This window comes from Brachycentrus maculatus, unplaced genomic scaffold, assembly GCF_059751285.1.
Source record: "Brachycentrus maculatus isolate JH-2025_06_01 unplaced genomic scaffold, ASM5975128v1 h1tg000175l, whole genome shotgun sequence".
Taxonomy (NCBI): domain Eukaryota; kingdom Metazoa; phylum Arthropoda; class Insecta; order Trichoptera; family Brachycentridae; genus Brachycentrus; species Brachycentrus maculatus.
Genome location: NW_028280927.1, coordinates 2010177 through 2025951, shown reverse-complemented (window position 1 = coordinate 2025951; position 15775 = coordinate 2010177). Strand labels below are relative to the sequence as shown.

At 31.9% G+C, this 15775-nt stretch overlaps 1 protein-coding gene across 2 annotated transcripts in view; it reads right to left on the bottom strand.

Moving 5' to 3' along the window:
- Positions 1 to 1140: 1140 nt before the first annotated feature.
- The window catches only part of LOC148308177 (uncharacterized), a 20797-nt gene continuing 6162 nt past the window's right edge, over positions 1141 to 15775 (bottom strand). For both annotated transcript variants that reach the window (XM_088262234.1, XM_088262233.1), the window contains exons 6-17: positions 14431 to 14674; positions 13391 to 13539; positions 12504 to 12655; positions 11648 to 11795; positions 10640 to 10895; positions 9014 to 9127; positions 8154 to 8262; positions 7755 to 7789; positions 6531 to 6557; positions 6243 to 6367; positions 5750 to 5837; positions 1141 to 4694 (exon numbers count right to left, since the gene is read on the bottom strand). In XM_088262234.1, the coding sequence (XP_088118360.1) occupies positions 4066 to 4694; positions 5750 to 5837; positions 6243 to 6367; positions 6531 to 6557; positions 7755 to 7789; positions 8154 to 8262; positions 9014 to 9127; positions 10640 to 10895; positions 11648 to 11795; positions 12504 to 12655; positions 13391 to 13539; positions 14431 to 14674 (2076 nt within the window). In that variant the 3' untranslated portion in view covers positions 1141 to 4065. The remainder of the gene's footprint in view (positions 4695 to 5749; positions 5838 to 6242; positions 6368 to 6530; positions 6558 to 7754; positions 7790 to 8153; positions 8263 to 9013; positions 9128 to 10639; positions 10896 to 11647; positions 11796 to 12503; positions 12656 to 13390; positions 13540 to 14430; positions 14675 to 15775) is intronic.

Genomic DNA, 15775 nt, shown 5'->3' with positions numbered 1-15775 from the left:
TATATATATATAAATATATATGTATATATATATATATATATATATATATATATATATATATATATATATATATATATATATATATATATTATATATGTATATATATATATATATATATACATATATATATATATTTATATATATATATATATATATATATATATATATATATATATATATATATATATGTATATATATATATATATATATATATATATATATATATATATATATATATATATATATATATATATATATATATATATATATATATATATATATATATATATATATATATATATATATATATATATATATATATATATATATATATATATATATGTATATATATATATATATAAATATATATATATATATATATATATATATATATATATATATATATATATATATATATATATATATATATATATATATATATATATATATATATATATATATATATATATATATATATATATATATATATATATATATATATATATATATATATATATATATATATATATATATATATATATATATATATATATATATATATATATATATATATATATATATATATATATATATATATATATATATATATATATATATATATATATATATATATATATATATATATATATATATATATATATATATATATATATATATATATATATATATATATATATATATATATATATATATATATATATATATATATATATATATATATATATATATATATATATATATATATATATATATATATATATATATATATATATATATATATATATATATATATAGTAGGCATAGGCTATGAAACTTAAAATGTTGAAGCCTGAGTAGGGTCATGATAAGCGGTGTTGCATAAGCCGTAGCTAGATTTCAGAGTCACTTGGACGTTAGGTAATTTAAAAAAAAGTTTTAAATAACACACACAGACGTGTCAATATATGTACTTCCTTATTTTTTTATATTTTTAAGAAAATTATATTAAAATATAATAAATTGTATGGTGACTTTTTATACTTTTTTTGTGTAGAACTGAGTTCGGGAACTGACAATCATCACTGATCCACAAGCTGAATAAAGAAAATTGGAAAGGAAATAATAATAAAATAAAAAATATTTTGTATGTATGTATTTATTCGTAATTATACCATAAAATGTAATATTACACTCGGAGGTTTTCTCAGTGAGTTTATCTATAAAGCATCTTACAGTACAACAAATTATTTCCTGTTTATACAATATATGTGAATAACTGTTTCAATAAAAACTTAAAATAATGCATTTATACACTGGTTTTATTTCTTATAAACTCCTAACCTTATAACAAACATAATATCTACATATTTGGCATAATAAATTGTAGATTTTTTCATAATGCGAGAGCAATGGGATGCAGAATCAAGTGGACCTTTTAACATATTTCTCTTTTAGTATTAGTAATAAAATTATAACTTAACTAAATTTATTTATGTATAAAAATAATAATAGCTATTTAGACTACTTTGTAATAAATGTAAAAATGAAATTAAACAAAATTAAAGGTCCACACGAAAATATATCATATATGACAGCTCGGCTGTCCAGACTTAAAACACAGTAAGGGACATTTTTTTGTAGTATGTTTTTTTTGCATTTTTAGACCAAGTAGAATCTACTAAATGCAAAAAAAACGTACTACAAAAAACATGTTCCTTACTGTGTTTTGAGTTTGGACAGCCGAGCTGTAGCATGGTTAAATCCGTGGATACACTTAAAGGCATGTTATGGTGGAGACTGACCGGAGCATTTCGTCGTAACGTAACACGTTACGATGCGAGCATTCAGGCAGTCAGTACAGCGAGCCGAGCGCTCCATCCATAGTTTCGGATGCTCGCCGCGAGCGATGTTACGACGTTATGTTATGACGAAATGCTCCGGTCAGTCTCCACCTTTACCAAATATCCTTGGCTTTCCCAACTGTATGTACAGAAAAGTTTGCTAAAAGCATCCGGAATTAAGGAACTGAGCCCACAAGGACAATAAGAAATAAATTTTTATTTTAAAAATGAATACTTTGAAATTCAATTTACAAATGCCACAAAAACTCGCACAAATAATTATAAACCTTAAAAATACTTGAAATAAGGAAAGCGTAATATTTGTAGGTTTACAAAATACCAATAATTATGGAATTATGTGCAAGGAAAGATCAACTTATTTTTCAACTAAAATTATCTTAAGATTAGAACGAAAACACATTTTGCATAAACTGCCCGGCACTTTCCACATTTTTGACTTAAGAACTGGTAAAACCGATTACATATTTAGTACTGAAGAATAAGTATAAACAGTATGTTTTTTTGCCTTATTTTATTTTTATCAAATTTATTAAATTCTTGTTTTAATTAGTATAAACTACAATATTTGAAATTGGTACGCTCAAGAGCTTAAACCAGTGGTCCGCAGGCCAGATCTGGCCCCGTGAAGATTTTCATCTGGCCATCTAAAAATGCCCGATTCCCACATATGAAAAATTCATATGGGATATATTAATTTTATAGAATTTTGTTATTCAGTTGTGACTTCACCGCAAATATATTTCAATTCATCAATCGGAATTTGATTAGGTAGCAGTTAGTGGACCAAAAGTAAAAAAAAAAATGGGTATGTGGAATAAGGATTTGTTTTTTAACCCCAAAGGTTGAAATAAAACCCATCCAGTTTTTTCTCTTAAAAGTTGGTGACCACAGGCTTAAACGATAAAACGCAGGATAAACAAAATTAAAACATCCGTTAAAATATATGAAAAAAGTGGAAAACATGATTAAATTTTTTTTTAATAATTATTTTATTTGTAAAATAATAATTACACATTATTACTTTAAATTATGTCCATCCAAGTAAGGTGACACATATATACATATGTATGTAATAAGTAATTTGCTTTCAGAGCAAAGATACATAACATAAAAGAGATTATACATGTTATATAATAACAGTATATAAAAACGAGGATAAAGAGAGAAAATGCAAAGAAAAAGGACTCATAATCCAATAAACATGCATATTTTAGTAGTACTCATAAAAATATTTTATATAGCCTAGGAATGGCACAATACACTTTAAAAACGTGCATCCTCCTTTAGCGGTTTTTCGTTTTTTTTAAATAAGAGAATTATTTGAGTTCTTATCATATAGAAATTAACTTGTATTTAAAATGCCTATATCTAACACACATTTTGAGAGCTGTCATTTTGAATGGGTGCTAAAATGCAAACATTTTAAATTACAAAATCATATTGACATAATGCAAAATGCATTCAATCTCAACTATGCAATTCCAATATAAGAGTGCCCAGTATAAAATGGCACCAAGTCCATAAATTTACATCAAGTCATAAAGAGATTATTTCTCATTTTGAGCAGCGACTATAAAAAAAAATAGAGCACTGAGAGCCATAACACCTGCTAAAAATTTGTAATATTTTAATGATATCCAAATATTAAGCATTGATTATCTCGAAACCATTTTTTTGTAGTTGTTTCAGTCTGATACAGTAAGAACTCTTTGATTCAAACAATGATAGTGGAAAAAATATTTTACTAAATTCTGGTCCCTTGATTTTTTCAAGCAAAGTGTTCGATAATTTGACAAAGCTTGATAACAAAAATGAAATAAACAAAAAGAGCGAAGACAAAAAATAAACTTTTTTACTCCAATTTTTTACTACAATTTTTTTTTACTATAAGTTCCACTACTTGCTTTCAATGCAAACACTCGGTTCAAAAGAAGGATGGGGATCGAAGATATGAGAAATACATCACAAACACCCAGTCTAATAAAATAAAAATATATTGACGGGAATCAAGTCCAGTTTCGCAGTCAAGCATCTACCCAAGTACTCCACAGTGCCAGTCAGCATTATTTAGTCAAGAAAAAATAATAAAATTCTTTCAAAACTCAAGTTTACATATTCGAAATTGAGTCATGAATTTCACACCCTTTTATTTGTAATCAATGAACTTTTACTGTACGTAACAAGAAATGCCCAAATCCGCGAATCATACCAAGTCCTCCTGGTCTTCAGTGATACTGGCCACGGCCGCTTCGATCGCCCGGTCACTAGTAGAATTCCCGCACATAATATTATCCCGTTTTTTATTGGAATTATTCTTAATGGAATTATTCATACCCGGAGTAGCGCGTTTGATAATCAGCTGCCGGGGATTAGAAGCGACGTGTCCCTTGTGGAAAACCGTTCCGGGAAAAACTTTGAAAGTGGCCATAGACCCTTTGCCTTTGACGATTATGGGGTTGCTGATCCTTTTCCCCGGCGTGTCCTGGAGAGTTTTAGAATTGTTAATCCCGGTCGAGTTGTTGGTCGCATCCGGAGTTCGCTTGGCCAAAATGACCTTAGTATATTTCAAGGTACTGTTCGGGGTGGTGCCCTTCTTGAAGCTGAAGGACTGGGGTTGGTTGGAATTGATCGGGGATTGGCCGATAGTTGAATTGACGGCGGGGCTGACTTTGACTTGGACAATGTTATTATTAGACATCTGATTCGACATGGCGTTGATTCTCTGCTTTATTTCTCCGGAGTTGTTTCCCAGTGACTGCTTGTTGATGATGATAGTTTTGATGCCAGATGTTGGAGAATTTTTCTTTTGAGGGGACTTGTTTTGTTGGTTAACTGCGAACATAAAAATAAAGCTACATTTAAAAAAAACTTCAAACATAAATATCGCTTATTAGTTTGTTCTAGACAAAAACTTGTATTGTCACTTGCAGCACATATCACTCACTCCTTTGAACAATGTCATATATCAAAAATCGTCAATTTTCAGTTGTGCATGTTTTACGAATGCCCAGAAAATGTACTATATCCCGGCAAAAGCGGCATATTTTTAAACATAATATTTACCCGCTACAGGGCAGAAAGCGTTGTTTTTGCATTTTGAAGAAAAGGTATTGTTTAATTATTATTTTTTTAAATATACTAAATACTTTTCAAACGGAGAAAAAACCTTCAGTCTTTACCTAAAAAGATCTGTTGCACAGTAAAAAGTTGAATAAGTGGCTTGATATTTATTAATACATATTATTATATTCTTAGACTATAAAAACGATCTGAAAAATCAAGTTTTTTTATTTATGACGTTCTTGAAAGGAGTGAGCGATATGTATGCAACTTTCTGAATTTTTTTAAATGTGGTTGTCAATCATGGATAGAATGGTAAATATTACGTTGTGTATAACGTGATAGCCAATGATAGGTCGAAGGCTCAGTAAATACCCAGACTTCCATATTCCGATCTTAATAGATTTTTTTTTAAGATATCAAAAAGAAAATTACATATATGTATGTATGTTAAATTTAAAAAATATTGTGAATTGTTGTTTACTAAGTGGTATAAGGAATACATGTTACTGTGTCTGAATACAAAAGCTTGTAAAAGTACAAGTATGCAAACCCGTGTGCCCTAGTCATTTCTGCTACTATCCTTATTCCACCTACTATTCCTCTTCTATTCCTATCCCATATAGCAGTAATGTCCTTGACTACTCTTACAATATCTATATCTTATCAAATATATTCCACTCCTAACTCCAAGCATCTGGAGTACAAGACTGATAACCCTGCTTTTATAAATTACTGATCAAGTTAATATCACACTGATCCAACACAGTTCCCTATGCACCATGGTGCAATTATAAAGAAAATTATGTAATAAATACTCTCCTCACCTAAGGATTTATCATCATCAGCAAATATGATGGGAATGTCCATGATGTTTGTAGGATTGATTGATGTCGATGCTTGATTGTTCGAAACCTGTCAAAAAAAATCATTATAAAGTTAAAAATACTACAGTAAAATTTAGCAAAAAATAAATGTTAATATGTATATTCATACAAATTTCAAATTTGTGACAAAAATTCAGTTTATTCATATAGAAACTAATTAATGCATTTGGTTTTTCAATTCAAAGTAACTAGAGTAGAGAATAAAATGAATAATTTAAATAAATAAATAGAAAATATGTTGATTTCATCCATTGTTACTAGTTATATTATTTTGAATTTCAGGTGTGATGATGAGAAATTTATAGCATTGTTGGAATTACATAATGTAGTTCAAATGAATTGTTTTTATAAATAAGTACGTATGAGAATCATTTATTTTTCGATAATGAAAAATATGTATTTGATTTTCAAGGGGTGAATTTGGAAACCATACCTGATTCTGAGTTGCTGACGCCCTTGGCAAAATGATGGGCGTATTGGCCTTGGTCGGGCCAGAGAACGCCCCCACCAGTCGAGATGTTGTCATTTTGGATAATTTGCAGGGGATGTTCTCTAAAACTAGAATCAAATTAAAACACAAAAAAATTCAATTAATTTATATCTTTGTGCATATTAAGTGAAGAAATAAAATATTATTATTAGTTATTCAATTATTGAAAAGCGAGATATTACGATATGTCTAATCAATTAATAAAATAAAGATGAGAAAGAAGAGCCTTACCCTTTATTCCAGTATTCCCAGATAAGTCTAAAAGAAAATATATAAAAAAATGTTAATAAAAAATGCACATTTAGCGATTTAAGATTTTAAATACAGTACAACCCCTCTGATCTGTAAGATTTGGGACTAGGGGTATGTTCGGAATTCAGAAAAGGTCAGATTAACAGGAAATACAGTAAAATAAACAATCTCTGTTCTCAAGAATGATAATGTCTGTGAGTATTGCTTTCTATTTTAACACGTTGTTCGCGGGAAATGCTTAAATGCAGCAATTATATACTGTTAGTAGAGAGCGGGAGACGCTTCTAAGCCTTCTATTTGCTTACTTTTGGTATAGCACGAGAGACACCAAAAAACATTGCACAGATCAGAATTTGTTTTGCGGTTACTTGTGATTAGTACATGATTAGTACAACGGGGTTGATGAAAAAACCGCCCGACAACAGTGTGTTAAAATCACTGCAATAAACTGCACAAAAGCTGTTATTATCATTGAAAAAGAGCACTGCAATAACACATCAAATAAAAATTGAAGGTAGCCTAGCGTATGGTGAAAAATTACTTAGAAAAAAGTTAGTTATAGTCAGTTGGAGCATGGTCGGATCAACCGGATTGGCGGATCAGCCAAATGCGGACAAAAGGGGTTCTACTGTATTTTCCTTTATCAATACCCAATGGTGCATAATGTGATCTTAAGATCTAAATAAGAATATATAAATTTTTCAGAGTGACTCCTTAGAACTACCAACGAAATTTTATTCCCTCCTTGGAATCAGGAATAAGTGACCAATCCCGCCTTAAAGCTAGTAACGGGTGATCTAAGCCCCCTTAGAGCTAGTGATAGGTGATCAATTCCTCGTCGGAGTTAGTGACGAGTGCCCTCTTGCATTTGCTATTGGAAGAAAAGAAATGCGGGGGGGGGGTACTAAAAATTATAAACGAAAAATACCAATGTATCATTTTAAAAGTTTCAAATGTCTCCTCTGAGAATTATTGATATCCATAACTGAACACTTTATAATTTACAACATTTTTAATATGTCCAAATACTTGTTCACAAATCTGGATTATCTCTAATTTAGGAGTGGTTTTTTGACATCGTAATATAGATGAAGAAGAAAGAATATAGAAGTCTAGGCTAACGACCGTCATAGACTGGTTTAAGTGATCACTTTACACACGTATAACATTCACCAATTCTACCCTTTAATACTTTATATTTACCTTTAGATTTGCCATTGCCCGAAAGAGGAATGTTTCTGAAACAACAATAAATTATTAATATTAAAAATGACAATCAATATAGTTTTAATCGACAGCTTCAAAACCCATAAACTGCCAACATTTAGAAAAACATAATTTTTTTATATCATTAAACTATACATATGTATTTATAAAATCATTTTGCCATATTTTATGTACTGTTTGTTGTTTTTATATTTTTCAAGTGGCGAAAATTCTCTGGCAATATTTGAATTTTGGTATACAATTGCCACAGTCTCATTTTCATGGGTTTTTAAATTGTTATCATTTAAATTATTAGAAGTATACTGTTTATGTTCTAGAAGAAAATTAGTGGATTAATTGATCAGTTTTCTGAGATATTTTGCAGTATTAAATTACCTTGTGAGGCGGTTGTTGGAAATTTTAATGTAGGAAGCGGGTTCAACTCGTTTACTTGGTGAATTTTGATTCATGCCAGAACTTTCATCAAAAGACGAATCTTCATCATCTGAAAATGATCACTTCAATTATTAAATGAATTAAAAAACATTATTACATTATATAAACAATTTGAAATGGCCACAGATATGTGGAAATGGCAATACAGTAGAACCCCTCTGGCCCACCCTCTGACTATAACCAACTTTTTTCTATTTTTTTACAATAGGCTACCTCAATTTTTATATACTATATTGGTATTTTTCAATTATAATAATAGCTTTTGTGCGGTTTATTGCAATGTTTTTTAATGTAGAGAACAATACATACAGTAATGCCTTGCATAACAAACTTTGCACACAATGAACTTTCTCTTCACCCATTACGCGACTAACACAACGAACCTCGCTTTGAGCAATCTCTACAATGACACCCTTGTCAATGGCCGGAAATAATGATTTCCGGCAGGTGTTGAAAAAGAGGGAGAAACAGACAACCTTGGAAAGGTTTTTTTAAGAGGCCAGCAGCCAAGAAGAAAAGGATGGAACAAGAGGATTTGACTCTGCAAGCCCTAGTAGGTTCTCCTAAATCTGAGTCTGACTAAAAAATAAAAACCTTAAGCATCTTTTTTTACGTTACATTACCATATCCCAGTCCCAAAGGTGACGGATTAGAGAGGTTCTACTGTAACTGTAATATGGAGTTCTGTTGTAACTAAATAAGAAGTTTTACTGTAACTTTGATAAGGAGTTCTATTGTAACTGTAATAAGGAGTTCTACAGTAACTGTTATAATCATGTCAACATGGAAGTGAATTAGACCTTTGGCGCCTGAAGAGAGGATCTGACCAATGTTGATGGTGGTGCCTTCGGGGGGAGGATTGTTCACTTTATACAGTGCCATGCCTCGGGCCTTGAGTGGGGAAGTCTTTAGATCTATGAGTTTAAAAAACACACACAATTAACATACAAAAAAATATATATTGTATACATGAGGCTAACTTTCCTGACTAGAGTTTAGTTGAACAATAAAAGCTCGTTAATTCGAAATTAACAGGACCAAAATTCAAGGCAATTCTTTGAATTACAAATTAGCAAGTTTGCAACAAAAAATCAACTTATTTATCATATACATATAAACTGGAGTCAAGACTCTAAAATCCCATAAGACAACCCATATGGGTGAAGAAAAAGCAGGAGCCACACGCAAAGTAAAGTAAAGTAAGTATATACAAACATTAAAACAATATATAAACATTTTTGTACTCGAAAAAAGTAAAATTACTGCATATATACCTTAGAACGGGGCTACTTGAACTTTGATGTGTTACTTGAGCCTAGTACAAAAAAAATATTTACATCTGTATTTGGTCTACAATAATGAACGTATCAACATGATTCATTGTTTCCCTGACAGGTGACAGTTATTGCCACGATATGTTCATTATTGTAGACCATATACAGATTTAAATATTTTTTTGTACTGGACTCAAGTAACACATCAAAGTTCAAGTAGCCCCATTCTACGGTATCGTCTTCTCGCATTAAAACTGTATAATCTCAAAACATACTAATTTTGCAGGAGAGCGTTTTAAAGGTATTTTCAACATTTATGTTTTATTTTTTGCTAGTTACATCATCACTCTTTCAAAGTAAGATAAAATTATATACTAATTTTGTTACATAGCAGCCGAAAAGAAGGTCAGAAAAATAATCGTTTTGAATTTTTAATACTTTTCTAGAAAAAATGTTGCTTAATTTTAACATTTTAATTTGAACATGAATATTTAATTTATTAAATACTATTAAATTTAAGGAAAAAAATTATATTTTTCGCAGCAAAACAAAAATACTTAATACAAAATATTTATTTATTGTAACTGCAGACAGTTGGTAGAATTCCATATTGAATTGTTGGGTAATATATCCAAAATAAAACAAGGTTAGTTGGATCGAATTCTACATTTATTTATGTATATGTTAATACGTGACGCGTTTCGTTTTCTTAGGACATTATCAAACACTATAATGTGTTTGATAATGTCCTAAGAAGACAAAACGCGTCACGTATTAACATATACAAAAATAAATGTAGAATTCAATCCAACTAACCTTGTTTTATTTTGGATATATTACCCAAGAATACAAAATATTTCTTTCTTTCAATTATGAAATTATTATACTAAATATGTACTAAAACTTTGCAACAAAGCGAGTATTTGTTGAACTACGCTCTTTGGTCAATATATAAGAGAAGCATCCTGGTGATACCAAACGTTTCCGCACATTAACTCAATTTCGAATATTTTTGGAAAGTGTACACTTTTAATGCGAAGAGGCGATATGTGAAAAAGCTCTATTGGTTCACAAGCTTCGTAAGGTTGTGAATTAAGACATCGTCAAAAGTAAAGCTGCAAAAAAAATAAAGGAACCAAATCTCAATCTTACTCTTGGACAGGCGCGGCTTCTTGGGCTTGGGAGACGCCGCCTCCATCAGCTTCCTCTTGGCTTGGGCGGGGGGGCGTCCCACTATCTGCGGCGGCGGGGGTGGGAGGGGCGGCAGGGGGGCCGGGGAGAGAGGCGCTGGGGGCAGGGATTCCACCTCCGTGTCGGCGCCCCCGCTGCCCTCGGGGGAGGATCGGCCCTCCGACTCCGCACTGCCCTCCCACTGAGACAGGCACGAGAGGAAATTGCCCACTTCCTCCTGGAAAAAAGGGAAACCGTGATACGGTGTTTGAAAATGATGGAGAATGCTTTGAAACACTTGTCACAACAGATTTTAACACATTAACTACCAAAAGCCGGCTGTTTGGCTTTTCGCTGCCAACTGCAAATGACTAAACACGGATTTTAAGTCAGTTTTTTTATTCGTAATTTAACTTTTACTTAATAAATACTACTTTTTCTCAAAATCTTTTCTATTAAACAATAGAAATTCATTAAAGTATAAATAATAATAAACCCGGAATTAACGATATGACAATGACTTAAACCTCCCCCCTATTGTCTATGTTTCCATTGATAAGAAATAAAAAATTATAATCAAATAAAAATAAGAAACAGCTCCTACTCCCTCAACGATCCAAGGACACAATTGAGAGAATTATAAACAGTAAGTAGGGCAGAAATACCGACTAATCGGTGTTTGGTCATTTACGGTTGGCAGCAAAAAGCTGACCAGTGACTTTTGGTAGTTAATGTAATAAAAATCACATTAATCAAAGGATTGGTACATTAATTATGGATATTTTTGTTAAAATGTCCTTATTTTGCTATTAGTGCCAATTTATTTGTTTTTTTAAGGCAAGTTTTTGATAAAAATGTTGGTAAATAAAGTGTTATGAAATGGTGGTATTTAATAAGTAAAATTTAAATAAAAAATGTATAGATATTAGCAAAAAGTGACTGCCAAATAAATGAATAAGAGAAGACTAGGTAATTTGAGTGAACACTTACGGCTATGGCACATTCCACCATTCTCTGTGTGACGCCTTCCAAATGTCGCTTGAGCCGCGGTAACCTCAGGAGATCGTCAGCTCCGCCCGCTACCACTAGACGGGACCGTACTTTCAACTTCAAACGGAGTGACTCAACATCTTGTTGCCTGAGGAGAAAATCCAACCTTTTTAATGTGTTTGCAAAAATTTAACACCTATATTTATAGTTACATATTTAAGGTTCTACTATACAACAATGCTAAAAATTAATTGATATAAAATCATCATACTTTTCATCTTTAAAGGACCAATAACTGGCTTCATAACCCTATCATAAAAATAGGCAAATCAAATGAACCATTTACGGTTACTAAAAATTAAAAAAAAAACAAGAATTTATACATTTAAAAAAAACATTATGGTTCATCTTTTTTTAACCCTTTGACTGGTGAGTTTTAATAAAGATTTTATTTGGAAAAAGGCCTGTTTTTTTCTGATAATAAAATAATGCATTGTTGCAAGGCATTTAAAAATAATATTTTACGTTTTTTGTATTTTTATTGAATGTTTAAACTAAGTGAAATTTAAACTATTTTAAAAACTGATCTTAGATACACAAAGATTTTCCATTTAGAATTTCTAACCTTCATAACTCCATTATAATCTAATACTGCCACCGTTACTATGATAAAATCAGTTTGGGGTATTTCTTTGCTGGAGTGCAAATCCACAAAGGTCCATTTTTTGCTCGTATGTGGTATGAGCAAAACGGGCAATGGGTATAAAAAAAAGGCGATAATAATATATACCATGAAAAAAATCAGTCCAATAAGTTTTTATACCAGCTTAGTTGCTGCAAAAAAAGAAAAACTTACGTGCACTGATTAGCATTCTGCCCGATGACGAATAGAATGGGACAAGGTACATCCAGGATGCAGTCTTCCGGGTCACCCCGGGGGCCTGACGCTGTGAGGAGGGGCAGTCCGAGACACACTACTCCGGCTATCCCCTGCATGTTTACCGCCAACTGCGAAATAGTGGAAATTTATAACATGTTGCAAGGTACTGTGGAAACCAGATGGTTTACCTTGTAATTTCAAGAGTGAAATAAACTAAATGTGAAGTTATTAAAGTGAACAAATATTTCACTGCTGTAAAAGTGCATTATTCCAATTTAAAAAAGAAAGTCCCACTAACAATATTTTTTTCAATACATTTGATAATTCAATTAGAAAAAATATTTTACCAGAAAATTGACACATTGTTTGCGGGAAACGCTTAAATGCGTCTTTAACATACTGTTAGTAGCGAGTGAGAGACGCTTATAAGGGTTATTTGCTAACTTTTGGTAGAGCATGAGAAATGCCAGAAAACACTGTACAGATCAGAATTGTGTTTGCAGTTACTTGTGATTAGTATACGATCCTAATTAGTTAACTAATTACGGTCGGGGTTGATGAAAAACCCGCCCGACAACAATGTGTTAAAATAAAATTGAGCAATAAATAGCAAGAAATGTATTTTTTTTAATTATTTCAATCAGTGCTTTTGTTATTTCATCAAGAAAAAATATGAACACTTGATTTCAAAGCTAATCATGAATAAAGAGATACTACCATATAAAAAGAGTGCATGTAAAACGATGATTGAAAAAATTATTTATTGAAAATTAATTACAAGCGCATTTATTTAAAATTGTTAAAACATAACTGTGAAAGGAAAACAAGTTTATAGAAGTGTTTTATAGAAAGATTTCTAATACCTGGACGGCAATAGCTGCACCCGCGCCCTGCCCCACCAGAATGATGGGCCTCTGGGGGCATTCGGCTTTCAGGGCTGCGGCCCTTGCCCTCCCGGAACCGACCAGTTGGGCCAGGCACGCAGATAGAGGCAGCTGTGGTAGCCAACTCGCTGTGGGCACAAAATGGACCAAATTAATGCTTATTAATATTTAACAGATCAGATACAAAAAGACTTGATTTACCTACAATTCCGACCTAGGGAAATCGGGAATATACTGCATTCTAAAATCAAAACTCTCCCCAAGTACCCATGTGCTTCTTAGGACTCACATACTAAAAAAGTGAATTATAGATTTAATAAAGTGATTTTACCTTTCCCTTACGGTGCTAAAAACTACTGAATGCAACGGTGATATGTATTTTGTACACCATATGAAAATGTGATTTAAAAACCGGAAATATGTGAGTATTTCTAAATGTTACTTTTATTGACCAAAGCGGAAGTTGAAATGTAACAATTATGTTATATTAGCTCTGGTAAGTATCTGAAAATGAGAAAAAAAATACATTGCAAGTAGCCGCCATTGATAGCAACGCGACTGCCGCAAAGGACGACCTACGCTTCTAAAAGGAGATCGGCAGAAACAGTAAGAATCCGCGTGCACGTGTATGCAAAGAACGGCACGCACGCACGCACACATTGAGAAATGTTTGTGTATTGGTGATTTTATCCCCGATTTCTTATTTATTTCCATCGCTGCAAATGAATAACTTTACATTATAATACATTGATGTAATACGTTATTGTATTACAGAGGAATACAAAAATTCTGAGCCCGTAATTATTACATTTTATACAGATATTCTAAATTTTAAAGTCGAGTTGTAGTAAATACATATCACCGGAAAGGAAAGGTGAAAGGGAAGTCCATACTAAAAAGAGCATAACCAGATTATCACATCTAGAATTCTAAAATTATAATTTTCCCTAGTAGGTATTATGGGTTTAATAAGGCAATTTTAGGAATGAAACGATTAATGATCATCTAAGTCAACTCACACTGGTGAGAGTGCACCTGCTGCACGTGCGCCACGGCCCTGAGCCGCTCGGCCCAGCGCGCGTCGCGGCGGTCCCTGCCCGAGGGCAGCAGCAGCAGCACGGGGGCGGCGGGGTCGGGCGGGCCCGTGCTGCCCGAGGCGATGGTGGGCCCGCCCGCGCCTGTCTCCAGCCCGCGCACGCGCCCCGCCAGCGGGTGGCCCAGCGTCATGCGCTCCACCAGCGAGGGCACCTTGCTCTTCAGCGTCTGGAATCGCAAACAATAAGGAACTAACAATTTAGTTTAAGATTCGCACATCAATTATTATACAGTGCCTACAACCTTGTTATAACTGTAGTATTTTTTTTTTCTTTAGTTTAAATTCTTTTGCATTACATAACATAAATTCAAATACAAAAAAATATGAATAAAATATTAATATGAATACAAAAAAAGATCCCACAAAGGCATGGCCCGTGTGTGGGTATACAATATAATTTAGTCATAGTAAAGGGTATAAGAGTATAGGTATTATAAGTAGAACTAGAATAATAGTGTTAATATAAAATACAAAAAAATACTTGACAATGTATTACAAAACAGATTTTTTTTTAAAAATAAAATTAAAAACTTAAAAACATAATAAAGATGAAAAAGTAAAAAGTTAGCAAGCATGTACTACAAGAAAAGGGAGCTTAAATCTGTCTCTTCAATAAATAATCTAAGCAATAATAATTTATTCCAATAGTTTTGTTTTGTGCCCATTGAATTTATTTCATAAATTTCAGTTACATAATTTCTTTTTTAGAGAGGCATAGCGTAACTATAATAAGATATTTTATGAGTAGAAATGTCTAGTACATGAACTGTATTGTAATATTTTTTGTAACGATATTTAAAAAAAAAAAAAGAATTTTCAATCTTTAACAGAATGGTGGAACTTTTTCATCTTCAAACCTTCAACTGCACCCGATGGTGCACAGGGCATTGCATCATATAGACACAGATCTTATTTTGATCATTAACACATGAAGCCCTCCGCTTCAGGTACAAGTCCAGTGTAATATTAAATAAATATTAGAGTGAAAAAATCACATTGAATTGACCCCCCCATAATTTTGTTTTGTAATCATTGAATTCATTTCTTAAATTCTAGTTATAAAATTTAGCTATTAGGACACTTGTGCACTACACGGAATTTCACTATTTGGCAGTCCGTTTTTTTTTTCAAATAAAAGCGACTACGACAGTTTAGTGCAGTCAAGACCACGCGCAACGTGATCATGCACCGATCCGGAGAAAGATGGACAAGTGCACAAGCCAATCATCTGTTTTTTTATGCTAACTGGACTGCCGGACAGTAAAATT